The 23,151-nt window shown below is 42.8% G+C and overlaps 1 protein-coding gene across 7 annotated transcripts in view; it reads right to left on the bottom strand.

The window, feature by feature from the left end:
* The window catches only part of EYS (eyes shut homolog), a 511,791-nt gene that overhangs the window by 182,095 nt on the left and 306,545 nt on the right, over positions 1-23,151 (bottom strand). For all 7 annotated transcript variants that reach the window (XM_082218133.1, XM_082218135.1, XM_082218137.1 and 4 more), the window contains 2 exons: positions 20,218-20,368; positions 3,986-4,098 (listed from right to left, as the gene is read on the bottom strand). In XM_082218133.1, coding sequence (XP_082074259.1) covers positions 3,986-4,098; positions 20,218-20,368 — 264 coding nt within the window. The remainder of the gene's footprint in view (positions 1-3,985; positions 4,099-20,217; positions 20,369-23,151) is intronic.

Genomic DNA, 23,151 nt, shown 5'->3' with positions numbered 1-23,151 from the left:
AGGATATAAGAATTTGTCAGCTGCAAAAACCCAAGTGTTTGTTAGAAACTGTAAATGAAATATTCTTTGTTTTCATGTCTTCCTGGGGAGTCCTATGGATGTGCCATCATCCTGGACAGCTCTCAAAATAAGAGTTGACATGGAGCTAAGTTAGTTACACATGAGTCCTACGGAAATGGATGAAAAAGATGACTAACTTGCTTGGTAGTGGCCAGATGAGAAGTGGCACAAAACTGGAAGTGGGTGGACAACTGCTCTGTTTTCTTTTGTTTTTTGTTTAAAGGTACACTAGGGTTTGGCTGTTGGTGCTTTGATGATAAACCTGCCCAAGAATGCAAGAAGCCTATGGGGTAACTCCCGACAGATAAATTTATCAAAATGTGGCATCCATTTATCTTCTGTGCCACAGAGGGAGGAGTGGAAAGATACTCACCCCAATCACAATTTGTCTTTTGGGAGGGACATCTTCTTGCCAACTTCCCTGTCAGGGTAAAATTCAATGGGATGCTGTATTACAATAATGTATTCATCCCTTTGCATGCTTATGGGGACGCTGTAGTTGTTTATTCATTTTATTATTCTCTATTTATTTAAAATCTTCTATTAATAAAAGAGTTTACATACCTAGTCATCTGTAGGCAATGTTTAAGCAGATGTGTGAAACGGTTATTCAAGTGATTGTACCCCGCCAGAATGCCCATTAGGGAGCAGTTGTTTGAAAGTAGCCCCAAATGTCCATCTATCTATCCATACATGGGGAAGTCTTCTCCTTGCTATGTGAGGATGTGGAAAGATTCTTATGAGCAACCCCTCATGTCCATACTGAAGTGGTGCTAGTCACATGAAAAACTACTCTATAGCCACCCTGGGCATTTGAATCAGCTTCCAAGCACAAATATGATTTAGTTGGGCCCATTTCAGTAGGTCAACTTTTGAGTACAGCTTAGTTGAATGCCACACAAAGTGTTGAGAAAATCTTCACTAGTTAAATTATTTAATGCTAATACAGTAGTTAAAAAACACACACAGAAACACTACTACAAAAACAGAACCACACTTCTTCTTTTTTTGAAAGAACAAACTAACTATTATAGACTTCCAGAGGCTTCCAGAATGTAAATTACATGTCTCTATTCCATTAAATCTGAAAATGTCATTTTAATTTTTTGTTTATCTATCTATTGCAGGCTAAAAGTCATACACGACTGCAAAAGCCAACAACCACATCCAGCTTCCATTCCATCTCAACCAAAAATTAACACCATAATACAAGGTGCTTGCTTGCATAGGTTTAAACCCACAAAAGACAGTTAATGTTGAATCAGGCAGACCCAATTTCACTGGTGATAAAGTTGGCACCATAAAAGGAGAGGATATTAGAATTGAGGAGTATAAAAGGCCTCGCCTGCTGAATGCTGAGCAACATTCCTCTTGGTATTTTTCTTTTTCTTTAAATAAATAAATTGCTGACACTTCTGAAACAGTTTTAGAATTTCCATTAAACTATCCAAGGTCTCAACAGAGTTGAGCTTGGGTGTGTGTGTGTGTGTTGCCACCTAGTACATTCGAGGCAATATGACAGTACTTGATGAAATGTCTTTCTTAAAAATAAAATAATGACCATACGATAGAAAATGTATCGCAATGCAATACAAGAAGACTGCGTTGTAAGACAAGGTTCAGAGAACACAATGTATCTATACCACACACACACACACATATTATGAATAATAAAATGACTGCAAAGATAACGACATTAAATTTTGCCTTCATGTCATAAGCACATAAAAGTTACTTGACAATTGCATGGCATTGTACTGGGAGAGAAATTTAGCAAGTGTTACTTCTACATTGGGACATGGGTGGAGCTGTGGGTAAAACCTTAGTGCCTAGGACTTGCCGATCGTATGGTCGGCGGTTCGAATCCCCACGGCGGGGTGAGCTCCAGTTGCTCGGTCCCAGCTCCTGCCCACTAGCAGTTCGAAAGCACCCCTAAGTGCAAGTAGATAAATAGGTACTGCGTAATAGCAGGAAGGTAAACAGCGTTTCCGTGTACTGTGCTGGTGCTGGCTCGCCAGAGCAGCCTCGTCACGCTGGCCACGTGACCCGGAAGTGTCTGCGAACAGCGCTGGCTCCCGGCCTCTTAAGCGAGATGAGCACGCAACCCCAGAGTTGGTCATGACTGGCCCGTACGGGCAGGGGTACCTTTACCTTTACTTCTACATTATGTTCTATTTATTTTTGTTTACTGTTAGACACCAAACTTCACAAGAAGTAAAGGCCCGTATGTACATTTCCAGAACTGCAGAAACCAGGAGAATGTCAAAACCTCCATCAGGCCACAGATGCATGGCTGGTGAGCAACGCTTAGCTTTGGTAGTACAGAAGTTGTTCAGGCCTAAGGTATGTGACAAGTGGACTGGGTGAGAATTGCAACCAGTTCACATATCATACTTGACAATGTTCAAACGAACTATGAACAGTTTGAAAGCATGTCAGACTTTGAATGCCTTTCATGTGTTTCATCTTATTATAGACACGTTGACGTTGCTACTTTAGATCTTTGATGCTGCCCAGCTTTATCAAATTCAGATACCAAAGCTTGCTCAATGTCTGTGTAGACCCACTAATTTATTTTCAGAGTGGCAGTCCACTTCTGGCAGAGTGTTGGAAGCCCGTTGCAGGTTCTATCCCTTTCAGACTGAGCAGGTAACAGCAACAGCAGCAGGTTAGGTGGGCTGGCAAGGGTGGGAAAAACACTGGAATGATGGTGTGTGTAACCACACATGCATCTGCATATACTACCACTGCTAACCTGGTTCATTCCTCACCTTCGCAACGACCCTGCCCTGCCCCATCACTGGGCTGTCCTGCAATGGGATTGTGGGTGAGCCTGGTGCCAATGTACAATCTACTGGTATTGGGATTGCAATTTCATAATAAAAAACTCCAAGGCCTGTGTTGTTGCTTGTGAAGAGCCACACTTAAGGAGTGAGCAAAGTTTGCTTTTTTATTTTCATAATTGCTTACAAAATACCACGTAATCCGATATTTCATGCCCCCATTGAAGTGAGTGCAAACTGAGTGAAAGTCCACGAGTGTTCATGGGATTGCGATTGCCTGGACCATATTATTTTTGAAATAATCATTTCAAAAAACTTTTGTAATGACAAATCCTGCTACATTAAGCCCTAATTATGCAAGCAATCTCCTTTCCTGACACACATTTATCATAGGTTTGTAGTAAAAATTATGTAAACCAAAACACACAATGAAATTCTCAAAAACAAGTTATGAAATCTTAAAAAACAGCATCAAAATTACAAAAGAGAATGAGTTGCAAAATGGGCTTGGCTGAAAATTTGAAGGAAACAAGTGAAGCGATATGACATCATGAATTACACACTGGGTGTTACAAGTTTACCTTTTGCATGAGAGATAATAAATAGGTTTGGATAGCAAACATGGTCCAGCTAATTTTCGTCCACAAAGCCGTGTTAGAAGGAAGCTTTCATGAAAGGATCTTCTGTACTGCTCCACTTCCAAATGAATACCCTACTAAATAGCTAGCAACAAAAATACTCTCTGCCTCCCAATATTATTTTTTAATGTTTGGTGGCCTCGTTTACATACAACCCCAGTTTTCCTGCCTTTCACACACATTGATGGAAATTCTAATACAGTGAGGAGAAACCCATTATGTATACCTCTTTCCCCCCACCTTGATTTTTATCTTGCATTCTGTTGTTCACTAACCCCAGAACATGTAAGCTGTCAGGCTTAATTGGACTATTCTGCACCCCACCACCACCCTTTGCTCCCACATATAGAAGAGGAGAAAAGGTATATCAAGAGAAATGCACACATACCCCCCCCCACTACATGTATTTTAGACCAGTCTGAAAATGAGAAACTGTATCTCAAGCTACAACAGTCTTAGAGAATCAGTTGCTCTTGATTGGAAAAGATACAGAATGTGATTTACCTGCAACTGTCAATATTGTTTTTGTTCACAGCATTAGCAAAGGTGAAGGGTCCCAAGTTATTGATTTCTGTAACTTCTATACAGCCGGTAAAATTGTAGGTGGGTTCAGTCATCTAAAAAAGAAAGTGGAAAAATCAAGAGTTGGGCATCTCTCAGTGTTGGAATGCAAGGCAGACTCATTTCTGAAACCACACACTTCCCTGCGGTGTGGAGTTTGGCCTGATTCATAATATAACCTGAACTGGAATCAGATTATACAGCTATTTATTTACTTACAATCATGTTAATGACCCAAGGAAAGATGGTTTCTAATATGACAAATCAGTGTTGAACATGTTTTCTCTGTACAAATGCAGAATCAAGATTATTAGGGACCATCTTAACCAGTTCTGTTTCTTTTGTCTTCTCCTCACAAACACAGAGAGTTGGTCTGTTGGTAATCATGAACCCGTTTCGACCTGAGACTTCTGTATGGTTTATTTAGCAACGTTAACAACCATATAGTGTCAGTATTCCGCAACGTTCCCAGACTTCAATCTTTTGAGAAGTAGAATAACTGGTCCCAATATAAGCAAGGGCCACTTATGCAATATGCATAGTTTTCCCTTCTTAGTATGATCTAGGTTTGCAAGTGAATATTCTAATGGAGATGTGGGGCTGGTAGGAACACCACTCAGCACTCAAAATATTCCTGAACCACACACAATGCACCAGACCCCCCCTTTAGTAAATTTATAAACTATTGCTCAATAAAAGATCTCCAAGCAGTCCAATTATGCATAAAACATGACTAAAATATGCAGAGCAGTCAAAAGCAAATGTGCATCAAACCATAATTAAAACCAATAATATTTTAAACAAATCCTATGTCTGGATCGGCGTACTGAAACAGAAAATAAATGAAATAAAACAAAATAGTGAAGGTGCCTGCTTAATGTCAATAGGCAGGGAGATGTAGAGTGCAGGTGCTGCCACACTCTTCACAAATGTAGAAGAAAAAATATGTGGCATGCTCTGCAGATTGAAGTGAATGAGCAGGCAAGGAATGGGTAAGGCAATCCCTTTAGTAAACTGATCCCAGGATGGTTGGTGATATCAGCTTATAGGAACACCACTATCCCTGGAAGGTGATCAGCACCAGCAAAGCACAGGCACTGTCTTTTTGGTAGAGATATTTGTGCATAACAGCATCTATGCAACCTACCAATGTTGAGTGACAGTCTCTGGACCAGGGTCAAAAATTATTCTTAAATTTTAACACAGAGAGACAGGCTTCACCTTATATTGTAATCCGATCAGAGGTGTAATGTTGACACGGACCTTGCGAGAAATTATTCATTGATTCCTGACGCAAATAAAGCTGCCAAATGATTTATCACTCCCTGTGATATAACTGGGTTTCTTCGAGAAGTTCTGCCTTAACCTTCTGTGTGGCTTTATGAATTTTTTTGACCGTCCTTGTTTCGACATCACACAAGTGCTAATATTTAAAATCAAATCCTTGTTTTTGTTAGCCTAAGAAGGAAAACAATAGCTGCTGATAAAACAGTCAAAGGTCAAAAGCTGCATCATTACAGCCTTTATATCAGCTGCTGTCTTCATCGGAGCTCTTTTCAGCATTGCTAATGTCAAGTTAGTGTGGGCAAAACCATCACCATAGCAACCTGAAATCTATATTGCACACTGACGTGCAAATTAACAATGCAGTTTGGGAATATAAAAAAGCAGGGAGGGGGAGGAAAAGTAATCTGCATTCTCTTGAAAATTGTATTTTTAGTGAATATTTTATGTTATATCATGACTGCCAGAAGACAGAAATCCGCCAACTGAGTCCCTGGTCACTTTCTCTGGATTTGTGATCAGTCTATTTCAGACATAATGTTCTTCCTCTCAGATAAAAATAAAATAATTATGAGCCTTGCCTTCTTGCCCTGAGCACCACTGTCTCACAAGCATCCCTGTCAAACAACACCCACCCACATGGTGAGCGCTAGGCTAAATGAACTGCAGAACAAACACATATTTCAGAAGATGTTTATGAATAAGGCCAGCTAATATGAGGGGGGGGGGAATAGAGTGGATGCTTTTTGACCTCCTGGGGGAAAGATAGCTACGGAAGCGCCATAGGAGTGTTATACAGCCCACAGAAACAGAGAATTGTAGAACTAGAAGGGACAATGAGGATCATCTAATCCATCCCCTTGCAATGCAAGCTGTCCCATGTGGGAATTGAACCTGCAACCTTGGTGTTATTAGCACCACACTCTAACCAACTGAGCTAAGGGCTTCATCAGTGCTTTTATGGAAGGTTGTTAGTGGTGTACATGGACATACAGAAGTACTTATTCCATTGAAAGCTTTCAGAATCAGTGTTAATAATTTATCATCCAAGATGCTCTCTCTCACACCCATAAAAAGGTGGCCAGATGAGTCACATTTCATTCCAAAATGCATACACATACAATACATCTGATTAGTCGTTGTCACTATGTTTTCATTCTCAAGTTATTTAAAGTTTTGTTTAAAGTTTTGTCATCTGGCACATGAACGTATGAATGAATGCCACCAGAATACATTGCCTTCGAGGTGACAGGAAACCCTCTCTTAACTGGTATCCATACCAGTAGCACAACTTCTTTTAACCCAGCCAAATATAAAAGACAATGTAATTCCCCCCCCCCCATATTCACAGTACTGACTCTGCTCTAACTTTGGAGTGCATAAAATGGCAGGGGCCACTATCAGCACCCTTGCACCATATTCTAACTTCTCAACAGCCGGTTCCTAAGAGCCACATCTTAAGATTTTTGTCTTATGTTTAAAAGAAAGCAAAGCAAAGCACTCTAGCTTTGTTTCTTCCTTGATTTAGAAAACCATCTTATCTGGTGGTGGTGCAAGGAAAAGCATGCTTGACAAAAAAATGCACTCAGCATCTTTTTTCACCAGAAATAAAAAGGAAAATGGATCCCTTATTAAATGGATCTCACTTTTGAGCATGCATGCATGCATAGGATTGGGTGCATATGTTTCAAGAAGGTAGTGATTAATCTATGAACACTTCTCTTTTGCTGCAAGCCTGATACTTGTGAGGGACATCTTTTCCTGTCTCCAGTCATCAAGACATAGCCCTGTCTGAAGCACATTGCAGTATTCTAATCATGGGCCAAGGCATGAATAACCAATGGCAGTCTACATCCAAAGCAAATAATGATGTGCAGCTCTTACCAGACAGCACAAATGAAGTGTGTACACACCTTGATACAGTCACAACTTGGTATTTCACACACAGCAACATATCTGAAAAGTTCCCAAGGCTGTGTATGTGAACGACTGACTTATTAATGTCATGCTGTGAGAACATTCATGCTAAAGGCTTTGGAAGTGTGGAATAAATCCTCCCTTTTAAAACTGCACTTTAGGGCAACGCTCAAGATCATGTAAAGCCGATTTGTGCACATTTATCACAGCCTTATTCACATAATTAGGGTAGATAAAGCATGTGAAAGTGTAACCAAGTGTCTTGTGATACAATTTTGAGAAGGTGCCTGTGTTAAGTGATGGCTTCAACTACATAAGAAGGTGTCAATTATTCCAATTTAATTTAATCTACAGTACAGAGACGCTGAAAAGGTACATTCTCAAACAAAAAAAGTATCTGGAGCAGTCTTTAGAGAACAATGCTAATCAGCATGTCACTACAATTCCTTAAAGATACTAACACATTAATGGTTGTCCTCTTTCAAATGTGTTTTTAGGTCTCTTCCTCCTTAACCCACTACTCACTCAGTATGTGGTTTCTGTTGACCAGCCTACTTTAAGTCCTGCTGATGTTCCTACATCCTGCTTTTTCTCATCCCTTGGGCAGATGGGTTGTAGGCCTCAATGTCTTTTTGTAATGTCTTTTCCTTTGGAAATTGTGCTAATGTTTTTGTGCTAACTCTGGGCTTCCCTCAGGTCTTCTCTCTTTCCAAATCCTGGTTGGGAGCCAGGTACTTCTTTTTTCCAAAATTTAAGTACATTGCTATTAGTACAGCCACTCAGAGTCTCTAGGGCAACCTAGTCTGAAGGGTATGGTAGAATTATGATTATGGTTTGCAACATGTATTTGCAGTAGCTTATGAACCTTTCCTACCTATAGTCTAATAAACTGCCAGATCCTGGAGGTGTGGAGGAGAGACAGGGAATGTTCAGGTGTTTGAGTACACAATAAGTTTTTAGTCCAGCTTTTGTGAGGGTGGGTAAGTTGTCGGTTTGGCTGAGAGGAAAAACTCACACAATGACAGACTGGGAACTGGGAAGAGGGTCCGAGATATGGGGAAACCCAACAACTATTGGACAACCTTTTACATTTGTTCCTGGGAATAATACAGTCAAACAGAATCCATTCCAGAGATCCGTTTGACTTTGATGTTTGAGGTTTCCATCGATAGAGTAGGGAAGGAAGCAATTTTTGCCAACGGTCCCTGCAACCTCCTGGTGTGAGTATCTGCCTCTGTTTGAAAACCAAATTGTTTGAAAACCAAATTGCGGCTTCTGATTGGCTGCAGGAAGCTCTTGCAACCAACCAGAAGCCGTGGAAGCCCTGTCAGATGTTTGGGTTCCAAAAGAATATTCGTAAACCGGAACAATCACTTCCGGGTTTGCGGTGTTCGGGAGCCAAAACATCTGAGTTCCAGAGCATTTGGGATCCAAGGTATGACTTTACTGTAATCACTAACTCTGCCCATTATGACAAAAACATGATACTATGCTAGTATCAGAGGCAGATACTCACACCAGAAGGTTGCAGGGACCGTTGGCAAAAATTGCTTCCTTCCCCACTCTATCGATGGAAACCTCAACTGGATCAAAGAACCCAACTAAAACAACTCAATAATATGCATCTATATAACATTTACACTTTTCACTTCCAGAATCACACACAAAATCAAGTATTAAATCATTAACTGTGATGTAATAAAATATATGAATGCAACGATTTATTTTACCATAAATGATTAAAAAATATACTACCCTTGTTACTCTGTCTGCCATCCCATAATCCTCCTTGTTTACTTATTTCTTTAAGACCTGAGCTAACTACCAAACCTTCTTTATCCAGCCTTTACAGGCAAGAGTCTTTGCGTTCCTCCAGTTTCCCCCCAAAGATAAAGGTTGTTGCTGTTAATAGATTAAATTCCAGTGGGTAATGGGCCTGGATAAAAAGGTTTTAATGGAATTCTTTTTCAGACAAAGGGTAGCCAATGTGCTGCCCTCCAGTTGTAGACTGCAACTCCCACCAGCATAAGCTAATGATCAATGATCATGGGAGCTCTACTTCCCACCATCTGAAGGGCAAGATTGGCTAACCCTGCATGGGGATTGGTTTTGCTGTGAATCTGTACAATCCACCCTTCCCAAAACAATGCGTAAACCAAAAGACACCAATCTTTGAAATGTACCCTTCTCTGAAGTTAGTGATGTGGTTCTCTGACCCCAAGAAATAAAATACATAGATTAGAAGGAAGTGCAGATTAAAACACACATATTAGTGAACATCACATACAAAAATGCATTATATCAGGGAAATTTCTTTGCAAAGATATGTGTAGAGGAAGGAAGAAGTACACATGAAAAGTGATGTAGAAATGTGGCTTACTGAAGACTGAAAAAAATGAAAAGGGATAGTTGGGGCTGGCAATATATACTCAAAAATCACTCTCTTTGCTTTGAACTCAGATCCTCCAGGTCAAAATCCAGCACTCTTTCTACTACAGCACAGCACACTGCCTCTTCTCCTTATGTGAATGCCTAATGAAAGTATTGTTTCCCTTGTACTCCTTTATAAATTCTGCATTTTTTTCAAAAAAAAATGGCTGTCATGTAAAAAATAATGGCTATAGTGCTCCCCTTTAGAAATGATTCTCAGCTCCATATTACTTTAGAAAAGAAGAGTTACAGATCGCCTCAGGTACCTAGCCCAAACACCCAATTGCCCCTGCATTTGTAAAGTATGAAGCAATTAAAACCCTGTTGCGTAAAATACTGCAATGAAACCCTTACCGCAAAGATTACGTTTGGACAGTGGCAATCAGAATGATTTCTGGTCAGCAGGGGGACTCGGCAGGTTTTTTTGCCTCAAGCCTGGGGTTTGAAAGCAGCAGCAGATTGACTTCTTCCTTATTTAAACCTGTTAAGAATTGTTTCCAGAAACACTCGCTAGATGTCTCTACACAAGTTAAATGCAGTCACTGACAGAGAGTGCCCAGTGCTGGGATTCCTGTCAACCAGAAGCAGGTGACAGGCACAGCTCACACTGGGGAAAGTCAAGCTTGCAGCCAGTGACTCTATTCTGGGTTTCAAGCACCATTTTCATTTAGGTAAAAGTTCTTATTCGTTCTGACAGCTCTTGGCCAGGATTTTCCATGCAGGGTGCTGGACACTTGTTTTTCCAAATCCAGAGATCATTTTACCATAGAATCAGAGATTTTCTGCAGCTGATCCTTATCCTGCTTTGCAGCAAACACAAGAAATTTGGCATTTGCCACCATCTGTTTATATATACTTGTTTATATATAAGCACAATCCTACTACCACCATCCATGACAAGTCAATGGCTGGGAGTACAGTATGAGTAAGATTCCTTCCCATTGGTCTCTGCTGGCAGGGAGAAGCATTACTGGTGGGAGTAGCTCTGTTTCACCTGAGGACTGGAGCTATGCCCAGGCAGGTGGTAAGCTATCACCTGCTCTTCAATACAGAAATGCCCCAAACAGGGTGTTTCGGAGGAAAGGTGGCAGCAGGACACTGTAACTTTTGAGCCAAAGTCCCTTGGATCCAAAGTGATGGCTGTTTTCGGGAGGAGGGGAAGGCTCTGGTATGCCAGCTTGGAGTTGGCAAAGGAAAGAAAGAGAGAGAGAGAGAGAGAGAGAGAGAGAGAGAGAGAGAGAGAGAGAGAGAATTAGATCAGATTCCCACACTTTCCATCCTGGCTGGCACAAGCTGGCACAAGCTGGCAGGTTTTTGTGTACAGCAATCTCATTGCCACTTCAGTCCTTTCAAGGCCCAGTATAAGATTGTTCCATTAACCAACTAATTCTGTAGGCCATTGTTGGGGAACCTGTGGCCTTCCAGATGTTGTACTACAGCTCCCATTATCCCTAACCATTGGCTAAGCTGGATAGAATCCACAAACATCTGGAGGGCCACAGGTTTCACATCCCTTCTGTAGGCTATTCTACTCATAGACTTCAATCCTAACCCTACCTACTTGAGAGTAAGCCCCACTGTGCATAGGGTTTCTGAGCAGGTATGTATAGGATTTCATTGCTTAAAAAAAAAAGATTGACATACATTAGTTTCTCTTTTTCTAACCCTGAATCACTGATCTTGATAGGATTTGTTCATTCCCCCATCCCATGAATAATCACCTCTTTCTTAGATGTCCAATTAGCTAATAGTTGTGTGCCATTTTACTGCAGTGCCTTTCGCCAGCTCTTTAGGAAGGAAGAACCCTGGAAATATTTTGATTCATTACAACATTTATGGCATTCATTATGTGCTTGTCCCGCAGCTGCTTGCATCAAACAAAGTCATCTCCCACACAGCAAACTGTAGGAATACAGCTAACAAATATCACCTGAAAGAGTTTGTGTTTGCGCCAGCATGGATACCAAAATTGGCTGGTGGGGGCCACGGCAGTTGCGGGAGGTGGATGGGGGAGAAGGTACCGTAGGTTGAATCACTATTAATTTCCTGTGCCTGTATTGATTGTGAAATAAAAATCCAAAATGAATCTCTGCTACAGCATGTAATTCTGGTTTGTCCACTGATGTTCTGCAGTGGTCATCTTCAACGCACTATGGACTGTCCCCTGGGAGTTCTGTTTAGGGCACAACCTCCAATGTAAAGCAGCTACCCAGGGCGGATTAAAAGGGCAGTTGTTGGGAAAATAGAAAGAACTGCATTCTTCATTGTGACCATTATAAACAAATGACATTTAAACACTTTAAAAAATTATTTGTGTCCATAAATAGCATGAGCATTTACTTTAAAGTCATTTGACCATTTGATTTTTAGATGGTCTAATTCTGCATGATCTCTGGTGACTGACAGCAGCTAACTAGGGTTTCAGGTAATGAAAGCTTCTTACCTAAGAGACTGGTAGATTGAAGTTGGAAACTTTTTGTGTGCTCTGCCACTGAACTATTGCCCTCAGCTTCGAAGTGCGTATCTCGCACTACTGTCAAGCTCTGAAGAAATGAGCAGCAGAAGTTGGCCATGGGCAGCATTGGTTGTCTAGAGCCAGCCACAAACCCCTTCCAACCAATTCCCACAGTAATTTTGCACAATGAGTTACATACTAAAAAACAAACAAAGCTGTAGTGACATTTCTGGCTCCCAGCTGAAAGTGACCATACGTGGGTCAGAAACATTATGAAGAATTGTGCATATAGTCATGTTCAACCGAGAACAAGATGCTACAGTGTTGGTGACTTATGGACCGAACCAGCATGTGATTGTTTCTGCAATATACATCGTGAAATTGGCATCGTATCATGGAGGTGGTGAAGAACCCAGGGCAATGTGCTTTTATGTTACATCTCTCTTAACCCTGAGAGGGCAACCTAGAACACCCTCACCCCCCCCATATGACTGTACACTGCAGGGCAGCCTTAACTAGTCTGGCATCTTCCAGACTCCTAGAACCATAGAATTATAGAGCTGGAAGGCACACCAGGGGCCATTTAGTTCAGTACCCCACAAGCAATTCACAATCCTGGATGTTCTGGTCATTGTGTCATGGTTACTTCCTCAACATACAGATCAAGGACTTTCAAACTGTGTTCAGGGGAACTCTGGGGCTGCTGGGAATTGCAGTCCAAAACATTTGGAGGGCTTCAGGTGGGTCAAGCTTTTGGTAGGAGGAAATAGAGGAAGTAGAGGATAAGCTGCTCACCATTATTGATCTTATTGAGGAATCCCTGAAAAGACCCCAAGGTACCCCAGTGTTCCCTGGAGCAGAGTTTGAAAACCTCTCTCCCACCCAACCAACCGAGGAAGCCACCAAAATAACCAGCAATAACATGGCTGGAAATAGCCTCAATCTCTCTTCATTGTCACAAAAGGCAAAACAAAACCACACACAGAAACAAAAATGTCTACATTCATACATCCATACTGATTAATTAAATGAAGGAGAATTTGAGTGAGTTCAGGGCTATGCCCATTTCTGTCCAGCTTCATTTCTTCCAGCCACTCTCACTTTGATTGCTTAATCCAAAGTGATTTCCAGAAATGAAAGACACAAGTTATGGAATAATTTTCGATTGACTACTCTGCCTACATTTTAAAAAGCTGTCTGAAGTGCAGCGAAGAGTTGATGACTGCCAAAGATCCTTCCGAATGATTTCTCTTCCATTACTTAATTTCAGCATTCTAAGGAGCCATCTGATATCCTACTGGTCTGGTTTACTTTGATGTAAGCGTATTTCTTTGAAATGAGTCTGGACCTCTTCAATGTACATGCAAATTGCTGCAGTTCTGGCTATGCCCTAAGCACAGATACTTCAACTGACTGAATTCCACTGAAATCAGTGGGACTGATTTCCACATAATGGGAATCTGGAGCTGCTCAGCAAAACTACAAGGCTCCTGTCTCAATTTTTTCAGGTGCTGGGGGAAGACTGAAAAGGAAACTGATTGAAATATGGCAGAAGGTTGGCAATCGTTTGGGGTGTGTGGCAACATTTGCAATCAGGAGAAAGATGGTAACTTCAAGACCCGTTTTTGGGTTCTACAACTTTAAGCCAGACTTGGACTGGACAGCTTTTCAAATAGAGGACTGTCCTCTGTAAAGTGCGCCACATGACATCCTTACTGCTACTATCACAACTTAAAAGCATTATCTGGCATGGAACCAGCGGTCTCTGGCCTTGTGGGTCATTTTAGATAATGGTTCCGAGATGTGACCTTGGGCTGTCAATAATTTGGAAGATATCTTTGTGATCTGCTCAAGCTATGCAGGAAACAGCTTGCTAATGCCTCCTAGCTCAGAGGAACTGTGAAGGTGGAAGGCTCCCCCCTCCTAGTAATCACAACTTCTGTTGTGCTCAGGTTCTGATGGTGGGCTTCTCATGGGCATGTGGTTGGCCTTTGTGGTGGGCCTTTGACCTGATCCAACCAGCTCTTCTTACCTCTGGTATCTTAAGCAATTTTTATTACTTTTGCCTGGCAACACATCCTCAAACTATTTAACAACCTTTGATTCCACCCCCTTTAAATGTATGTACATGAACACACATTCAATATTCTGTGGGTGCAAATGAACAGACACAAAGAGAAATGTTCTTTTGAATACCAGCTTAAAGCATGCAATGTCTTATTTCTGAATTCTGAAATTCCAGTGCAGCACCTTCAAGCTAACTAAAGTACCATTAATTGTTTAATTAGGTTTCATTCTGGTGCAGAGAATGTAAAATAGCTGCACCTGAAGGAAGATTAAAGGTTGTTGTCAAATACTCACACTAACAGTTGATTGCATTAATAGCGTTATTTGTGCTGCTGTAATTGCTGCAGTAATTTATATGTCTAGGCTTCTTATTATTACAGCACTGAAGATGTTAACTGTCGTTATTTCATACCCTTCCACTCCTCAGCACAATTAAACTTTGTAATGAAACCAAACACGTAATCTTTCATAAGAAAAGAAAACTCAGGTGCTGCAATAGTAATTTTCTGTTGAAAGTGAGGGGGTAAGACGAAATGAGAAACATGTGATGCTAAAGGTAGCGTGGGTGTTTGCCTTCTAGTCAAGCTAGAAATTATTGCTGTTGCACAACTCATTTCATCACCAAGCTATATTAAAACATCTTCAGGTATTTTCAACATCACTGTGAGGTGGGTGGGGGGTAGTGTTTCTTCTCCCCATTTTACAGACCAGGAAACTAAGCTGCAGAGAATTTACATTTTTTACCAACAGAGAAGCTTAGTGTAATAATGAAAGGTGCAGCAAATATATGGCATCCTGATACAGTATTAACCAGAAGCCCATGTCTCCTATCCTCTATGGCTCCATTCCCACAGGATTAGAACCGCTCACCCTGTTGCCTCTCCCCATATTATTTGTTGCTAGACACATTTGCGCATATTTCTTTCTATCTCAACTCCATGCTCTACCTTTAACAAGAATGAGGATTCGCAACCCTAAGGTGGAAAAGCACATTGCTCTGCCAGCCTGGAGAGGGTGCAGTGATCGTGCCTATAGCATGCCCAATGACATAACATGAATAAATTTTAATAAGTCTCCCCCACAAAAAGAAACACAACAAACCAGATCTCTGGCATCATAACTTGTGGTCAATTTTTTTGAGACCACCATAACTGCAGGCCACCACAAGCTTAAGTCAGCTTCTGCAGAACAGAAGTAACATTCCCATGCATTAAATGAAACTCACATGTCTCAAATGGAACAACAACAAATGAGGTTCTGTCTCAAGGAGCAGCCATAGCCCTCTTGCCCTTGTTATTGCTTTAGATACTCTGGGTGGCAGGCAAAGCAAATATTGTGCATCTACAATAATGCAGTTTAGGAGACTTTGTAGGTGCCCTTGACCACAATGTTGTCCACCTCTGTGTTTCCTTGGATGCCAGCATGATTAGATTTCTTTAGAATTGTAATGACTCCAATGGCTAATTTATTTTCCATTCCAATAAACAAATGCATTTGCTATGTCAAACTCTCATAAAACTCAAGTGAAAAGGAAAAAGCTTGCTTTAGAGAGCATTGCTCATAAAACCAGGACGCTAGACTTGCATGCATTCTATGCAATTGCTGTCTCTGTCTTCTGGAGATCCAACATGCTATGATTTCAACATCTCATGATAAACCTTTCAGCCATTTTAACAGCCAAGAGGGGTGTGGAAGTGAAAAATCTCAGTTGAGCAGGGGAGGGTTAGGACTTAGAGTCGTCAAGCTATGTGGCCTGAGTATGTTCCACACGGCTACTATTCCTTGTCCCGCATTCCTACAGCTCACCACTACTTTCCTGCAACTGTATGAAACCACTTTTACTTTTCAACACTAACTATAAATCATAACCATTGAAAATATTTATGCCGACACCAACACCCATTGTGACTGCTGAAAGAACAGTGCTGAGGAAGCACTGCTAATGTGGGTTACTTGCTCTGTCCACATTGGACAGCAAGATATCTCTCAGATGTTTTTCAAATCTAGATACTGAGAAGCAGAAAAGCCTATTCAGGCAGTCTTCTTTGTGTGACTGATGCACTCATGGCCTGTATCCAGTCATCATGTCTCCATCAGCCCTGTCCTCCCACTGTCCACATTTGAGGGTGCAAGTCTGTAGAGCAGAGTCTGCTCTATCCATGTAGGCCCCTCTCCCAAGATGCAGAAGCAGGGTGTTTGTTTTTTCCAGCTAGAACTCACCGGAGCTCATTTCTGGCACCTCTCAGGTGGGTGCCATTGTCATTGTAAGATAACAAGGAAGGCATTCACAGTGAGTTTTGGCACCTCTTTTTCTAGAAAAATAGAATTCTGTATGGTTAGGGTTCGACATCATGGGCCAACTCGTAGCGCATACAGTTTACAGAGACATGGGTGTAGGGCTAGATCCAGCCTCTCACTCTTACAATTCTTATTTTCATATGTGGGGTGGCTTGAGTAGGATTCAGTTTTTTTTTCTATAAACTGGATACAGGGTGAGAATACTGTGAGGGCATCAGAAATAGGATTTTGGCTACCAAGACTGCACTGTTAATCTGTTATAGTTCTATGCAGCATTGTAATTGCACTAATGAAGAACTCTACTGTCACAAAATATCAAATTGCTAAGGATTTTTGTTTTCTTGAGGAGGTGTCTTGTTGTTTTAATTGGCTAACACATATGTTTTGTCAAAGATTATTCCCTGTGTTTATTTGCTGGCACACATCAATGCAGTTCAGTGTGATGTACTGTGTAAGGAGCAGCAAAGTTAAATTGGTGCAAACAATATCAAAAACGCCCCTTTACTCAGAACAGTCCATGCCACCAACCCAGCATTCCATGAAGATTCATTTTCCAAAATAAATATATCCCTCTCAGGGCTTCGATATACATCTAGAGGCACCAAAAGCAACAAACATATTTAGAAAGTGGTACAAAAGAAATCTCCCCAAAGGACTGACAGGGTTATATGTGACCTGGTTTTGGCATGCTATACTATGGATCTTATGAACTTCATTTGGCTCCTGTCCTGCAAGGGATCATTGAGCAAATTAAGCCATTTATTTATATATTTAAAACATCAGAGCCGTTTTTAACAATCATACATAAAACCATACAATAAAAATAAAATAAAATCAGAACTCAACTAACTATTACAGAAGGATATTTTCTTAACTGCCAGCATAAATCTTGGCAGCATAGAACAATTTTCAACAGGTGATTGAAGGTTGAAAAGGAAGGCACCTGCTGAATCTCTGATGGCAGCGCATTGCACAGGACTAGACTGCTGACACTGAAGAGCTTGGATTTTTTTGTTACTGTCAAAGGAGCCTCATCAATTTGAAAAGTTTCCTTCCAGATTTGCATTTGTAGTTGAATCAGGGACACTGGGCACACAAATGACGTGAGTTAGACTTGGGTGAAGGCTTTGGAAACAAGTTGCTGTTGCATCTAATGTAATGTTTGGCTTGCCAGTACTGCAGCTGCCTCTACTATGCCAAATTAAACCCATTAAGAGTACATCAGTAACCCCTTTGGCAGGATAGGAAGGTATACCTTTGGCTGCACATACGCAGATCATCCTTGAGGATAAATAATTGTATGTAGGTGGCCTCTTTCATTTTGCCTCAGCAGACTGGCATGCCAGCTTCCTGTACGTGGCTCTGTCCTTGAGGGCCTTGGTGGAGATGTGAGGGAGAAGTGGGAATACATCCCGAAAGCCAGCAAGTTGTGCATGAGATGTTTGGCTTACATGAGAGCGGTAGGGAATGCAAATGAGTTGCTGAACAGATGGAGAGGCATTCACATACAACTTCAGCAAAACCAAAACCATAATATTCAATAGGTAGGTCTGTTCAGGTGCGTTTTTAAAAAAATCAAAATTAATATAAATCAAAACTATTATCTTCCCTGATATGATTCAGTAATAAGAAGGGCAAACAATTCCATTTTTTTCTGAAATGAATTCCTAACAAGTGAGGCCTGTGTAGAATGCTCTCATTTAGACCACATTCACACTATACATGTAAAAACACTAAGATACCACATTGACCCCCCCCCCAGAATTCTGGGAGCTGTAGTGTGACTTACCATATGAGAGTGCTGGAGGTGAAATAGTTAAACAGGTTACCCTACCACACGGGTGTCAAACACAAGGCCCGCGGGCCGAATCCGGCCCGCCAGACCTCGTCATGTGGCCCGTGTAGCCTTTCCAGGATCATGGGAAGAAACTGGCCAGGCAGCCGCGGCCCCGCTCCCCCAGGGAATGTGCCCCATCACCCTCCGCTCCTGCCTTGCTCCCTGTGACAGGAATTCCCCAAAGTGCATCAGCATCTGCCGCTTGCCCAGCAGCCTCAGCACCGCCTTGCACCCAGCGCCCCCGCCATCCTTGGTGCAGGGAGCGAGGGGCGCGCGGGCAGGCGCTGCCCGGCGGAGCGACGGCTCCTTCCGAGCGGCTGGCAGCGTCTGGGCAGGACTGGCCTCCCGCCTGGTCCTGCGGCGGCTGCAGACGCGACCGAAGCAGCGCAGGGAAGGAGATGCCCGGCCGCCCAGCCCAGCCCCGCGCGCTCCCGCTCTCTCTCGGCGGCCGGGGAGCGGGGCCAAAGCGGGACCCCACCTGAGTGGCGGCTGCGCGAGCCAATAGGCGAGCTGGGGGAGAGGGGGAGGCGGGGCCACGGGGAACAAAGGAGGGAGGGGGTGCCCGGGAGAAGGGGACGGGGAGCTTGGCCGGACAGCCTCGCCTGGGGCGGGGCGGGAGGAGTGGGAGGCGTGGCGCCCGGGACGCCCGAGTTCCGCTGGGTTAGAAGCCGGCGGCCTACCTCTGCTGGCCGCGGAAGGCAGCCGGGTCTGGATCGTGCCCCGAGAGTGGCGGGGTCCCGCGCGCAGCCTGCCCTCAAGGCGCCCTCGGCACGACTTGGCCGGGGCAAAAGGCGAAGCGGAGCCTCTGGAGGGAAAGGCGGTCGGATTCCCCTCCTCAGCGGGTCCAGTAGTCTCCTGCCTCCCCTGAGGAAGGGTCTCTTCTTCAGCTTTTCTGATCCTTCGTGGCCCTCTTGGGAGAAGCCGAAATAAATAATGCGGCCCCTGATGAATTTGAGTTTGACACCCCTGCCCTACCAGAACCTAGGGGGGTGGAGTCAGAGGGACTATAAAACCAGCTATGGGAGGGGCAAAGGGTGGTGTTCGTTAAGAGTTTGTTGAGGAGTTGGGTGGTTGGTTGGAGTGGGAGTGACTTGGGATAGAGTCTGTGGGTAGGTTGAGTTAGTGTAGTGAAATAAGCTGAGTCAGGAAAAGTTAGGGGCTAGGCAGACAAGTAAATATCTGAGAGGTGCTTTAGTGAGTGAGAGCAGGTAGCGGAAGTTATAGGTCTGGATAGGCACCCCATGAATGTAATTGACTGATACTCTTTATGAAACAACACACTTGTTAAACTGCAATAAATAAATAAAAGTTTGTTTCAATTTAACCTTGACTGGATTCAGTATTGTACCAGGTAGGGCCTGGGTGGTGGCAGAGAGGAATAAAGTGGTGGCACAGGGATCAATGGACGGTGAAACGTCTGGGGACCCTGTGTGATTGCCACATGTAGTTTGTTAAGGGTGCTAAGCATTGTTAGGAGACCCTAGTCCCATGGTTCCCAATGTGGGGCACGTGCCCCACAGGGGGGCAATTTGATTTTTAAGGGAGGCAATTTGGAAGCTTGTTTAGACCAATTAATGGCCTTTTAGGCTTCTTCCACATGAATACGAGTTCACTTTTTGAATAATAATAATTATATGTCATGGGGCGGGGAGGGGGGCATTAGGATTTTAAGGATGCTTAGGTCGGGCATGGCCAAAGAAAGGCTGGGAACCACTGCCCTAGTCCCACTCTCAGAACTACAATTTGCAGAGTAGCTTAACGGTCTAATTCTCCTTTTCACAGGGAACTCTAGGTGAACCGCAGTGAAGTGCTGAAACTCACCCCTAGACGAATTAAGCTAGGAAGCCCAGAGACTGTGTTGAAACAGCAAGATGTATAATGTTGTACCTGCTTTGTTGCATAAGGATGTGGTAAACCGCCAACAAATATTGGTCCTGTTGTATCCCAAATGAAAGTCGACCAATGGTTGCTGGACATGCTTGCTTTTGTAGCTACTCCCAGGATAGTCACTTCAGCCTCGCACATTGCCAAGTCTTGCCTGCGTAAATATAGAAAGAGGGAAAGTTTTGCAGATGAGCCATGCATTGCATAAACGCTTCTCAGGCAAACAAACTGGAGTGCTGCCAAGTCAAGGAGGAATGAAAACGAGGCAAGCAGCTCATCTTATATTGAACCCCATAAACATAAACTATTTGATGATCAGGCTGTAAGCTGGCATGTCTTTGGGGTGCAATTGTAATTACAATGAAATCACTGTGTGAAAAGAGAAGTGCAGAATAGCTCCTTAACAGTTGCAAGGGGGAACGACTCAAAGTCATTCTTTAAATAAATATTTCTAAATAAAATGCTTATGTAGCTGTTCCTTGGCAAATGTGTCTAAATGAAATATTAATATACCATTAGAATGTATATTTTCATATTGGGGATTAAGGGTCTCTGTTAGGGGTTGGGCTGCAGTTCAGTTGTGGAGCATCTGTGAGGGCTTATGCACATTTGTGTTTGCCCTGTGGTTTCTCTGCATGGGTCTGATAGGTTTTTCTTTCATCCTACCACTTTCTCTGGGGAAATCCATGGTTTACCACTGAATCAACCGGGTTTTCTGCAGATTGACGTTTGTTCCGATTCAACGGGAAACCATGAGTTTTCCTGGGGAAAGCGGTGGGGCAAAAGGGAATACCTCTCAGATCCGTGACTAGAAATCATGGAACAGACAGAAGAAATTGTGGGACAAACGGGAGTTTGGATGAGCCCACAGAAGAAGAAGCAGCAGCCACCCAGTGAAGAAGCCCTGGCCTTTGTGAGACTAACATCTAGCCACTTCAACAGTCAGTTCTAGGTCAGGAGACTCAGCTGCTGAATGGAATATGCTGGAACATCTGAGAACAAAGGCAGGTGCAGTGGGGAACTTCTGTAGTGAGTATTGCAGTATTGTCTATTTCATATTGCAAGCTGCCTCAAGAACTTTGGTCAGTAGTCAGGGTATGAATATTCCTAAATAAATAAATAAGCTGACTTTCATTGGGAGGAGGAATGGAATAGAGTGGATGCAAATAGAAAATGAAGAGACACACAGAACAATGGCATAGCGTGACGGGGTGTGGGGTAGTTGCCCCGGGTCCCAAATTGTTAGGGGTGCAAAATTTCACCACACGCTGCTGCCTCAAAACATCTGCACACTTCCATCACTGTGCTCTGTTGACAACAGCTTCTCCATGTGAACCAGGAAGTGACCTCTCCAAACAATGGAACAACTCTTATTTTCTTATCTCTGCAGCTGCAGTCTCCTGGGTGATGGGGATGCAGTCAGGCCATTGAATGTTCATGCATACTCCATCCATTTCCCTCTTTCTCACCCACCCATCTGTGTGGCCCTGGCAACCCACGCTAGACATAGAATAATATAATATGAATATGCTGTATGCTGCCCCATCTTTTTGATGATGGGTGGAACATCATTTCCATCTGTTCTGTAAACCATTTTTCTTAACTTAAAATTTAACTTTAATATGCAGTTGTTTAGAATGTATATCTGAGAACAGTGTGTGTGATGCTCCAGCTTAAAGCTAAGGGGCAAACATACAAACATTCTTCACTGAAAACGCTTGGCACAAGGCAAATGATGTGATTTTTATTCTTTCCTTTTATAATACAACTCTAATTCATGTTCCTTGAGCCAGCTCGCATGAAATGTTCTACCTTAATCAAAGGAAGCACAGTGAGGACCCATGAAAATCAAGCAACAGCCTCTCTGTTTGGTGTTTCATTATAGTTATCCTTTTTCCTGCACAGCAAGAAAGCAGAGGGCTGCTTAAGAGCAAGGTCAAATCACTAAAGCTTGATCAGTTGGATGATTAAAAAAGATTCACTCTTACGCTTTGGAGGCAAGAGGATGTCTAAGTAAAAGCAGTAACCAAAATGAAGTAAAATAAAATTATTGAGGGGAAACAAGGCCCTACCATGTAACCAAGGCTGTTGTGAGCAAATAAGGTGTGAATTCAGTCGCCTTTGGACAGCAGAGTTTCCACTTGGTCCATACCACACACTGAAAGCCCTCTCATACTGCTGAGAATCCTGGGAAGTGTAGCTTGTTAAAGGTGTTGCTCTTTGAGCTTAGCACCCTTAACACACTACACTTCCTAGGATCTTCCATGACTGTTAAAAGTGGTATAACAGTGCTTTAAATACATGGTGTGGATGTAACCCTAGCTGGTTGCCCACGTCAACCCATGGGAGGATTTTAAATTCCATTGTGTCTCCTCCTGTCCACAATCCTCACCCTCATTGAAGCGCAACTGATTTCCTCTTAAATAGCCAGGGCTGGCGCAAGACAATATGGCACCTCAGTTTGGCAAATGAAGCGGCTTTGCCCTTCCTTCCTGCCTACCTGCCCACTTATCTTTGTCTTCCCCACCTGGCTGCTTTCCACTGCTGACAAAACATGTTCTCCCTCACCCAGAGGAAGGGGTCCTTTCTCAGTGTGAGAAAAGCCACCTACAGAAAGCCTGTGTTGCCACCATTTTGCCATGATGGTGCAAATTACTTCTTTTTTAAAAAAAGAGAGAGAAAAAACTTTAGACTATTATAGTTTAAAGTGTTGTTTGAAAAAGTGTTTTATCAGCAGCACAGGCCTCACCCACAATACCTCAAAACGAGGGAGTGCCTAGTGCGTCAACGGCTTCGTCAGCAGCCAGGAATCTCCAACTGGCCTGGAGGGAGATCAACAGCAGAAGCAATGGGTGGGCAGGGGAAGGGAAGCTGTGGTGGCAATGGTGACCAGCTAAACTACTGGCTGGGAGGGTGGGCTGGTGGGCAGTGTATGGG

The sequence above is a fragment of the Podarcis vaucheri genome (genome assembly GCF_965113315.1).
Source record: "Podarcis vaucheri genome assembly, chromosome: 3".
Lineage (NCBI taxonomy): Eukaryota > Metazoa > Chordata > Lepidosauria > Squamata > Lacertidae > Podarcis > Podarcis vaucheri.
Note: the sequence above shows the minus strand (reverse complement) of the source record. Positions and strands in the feature narration are given on the sequence as shown.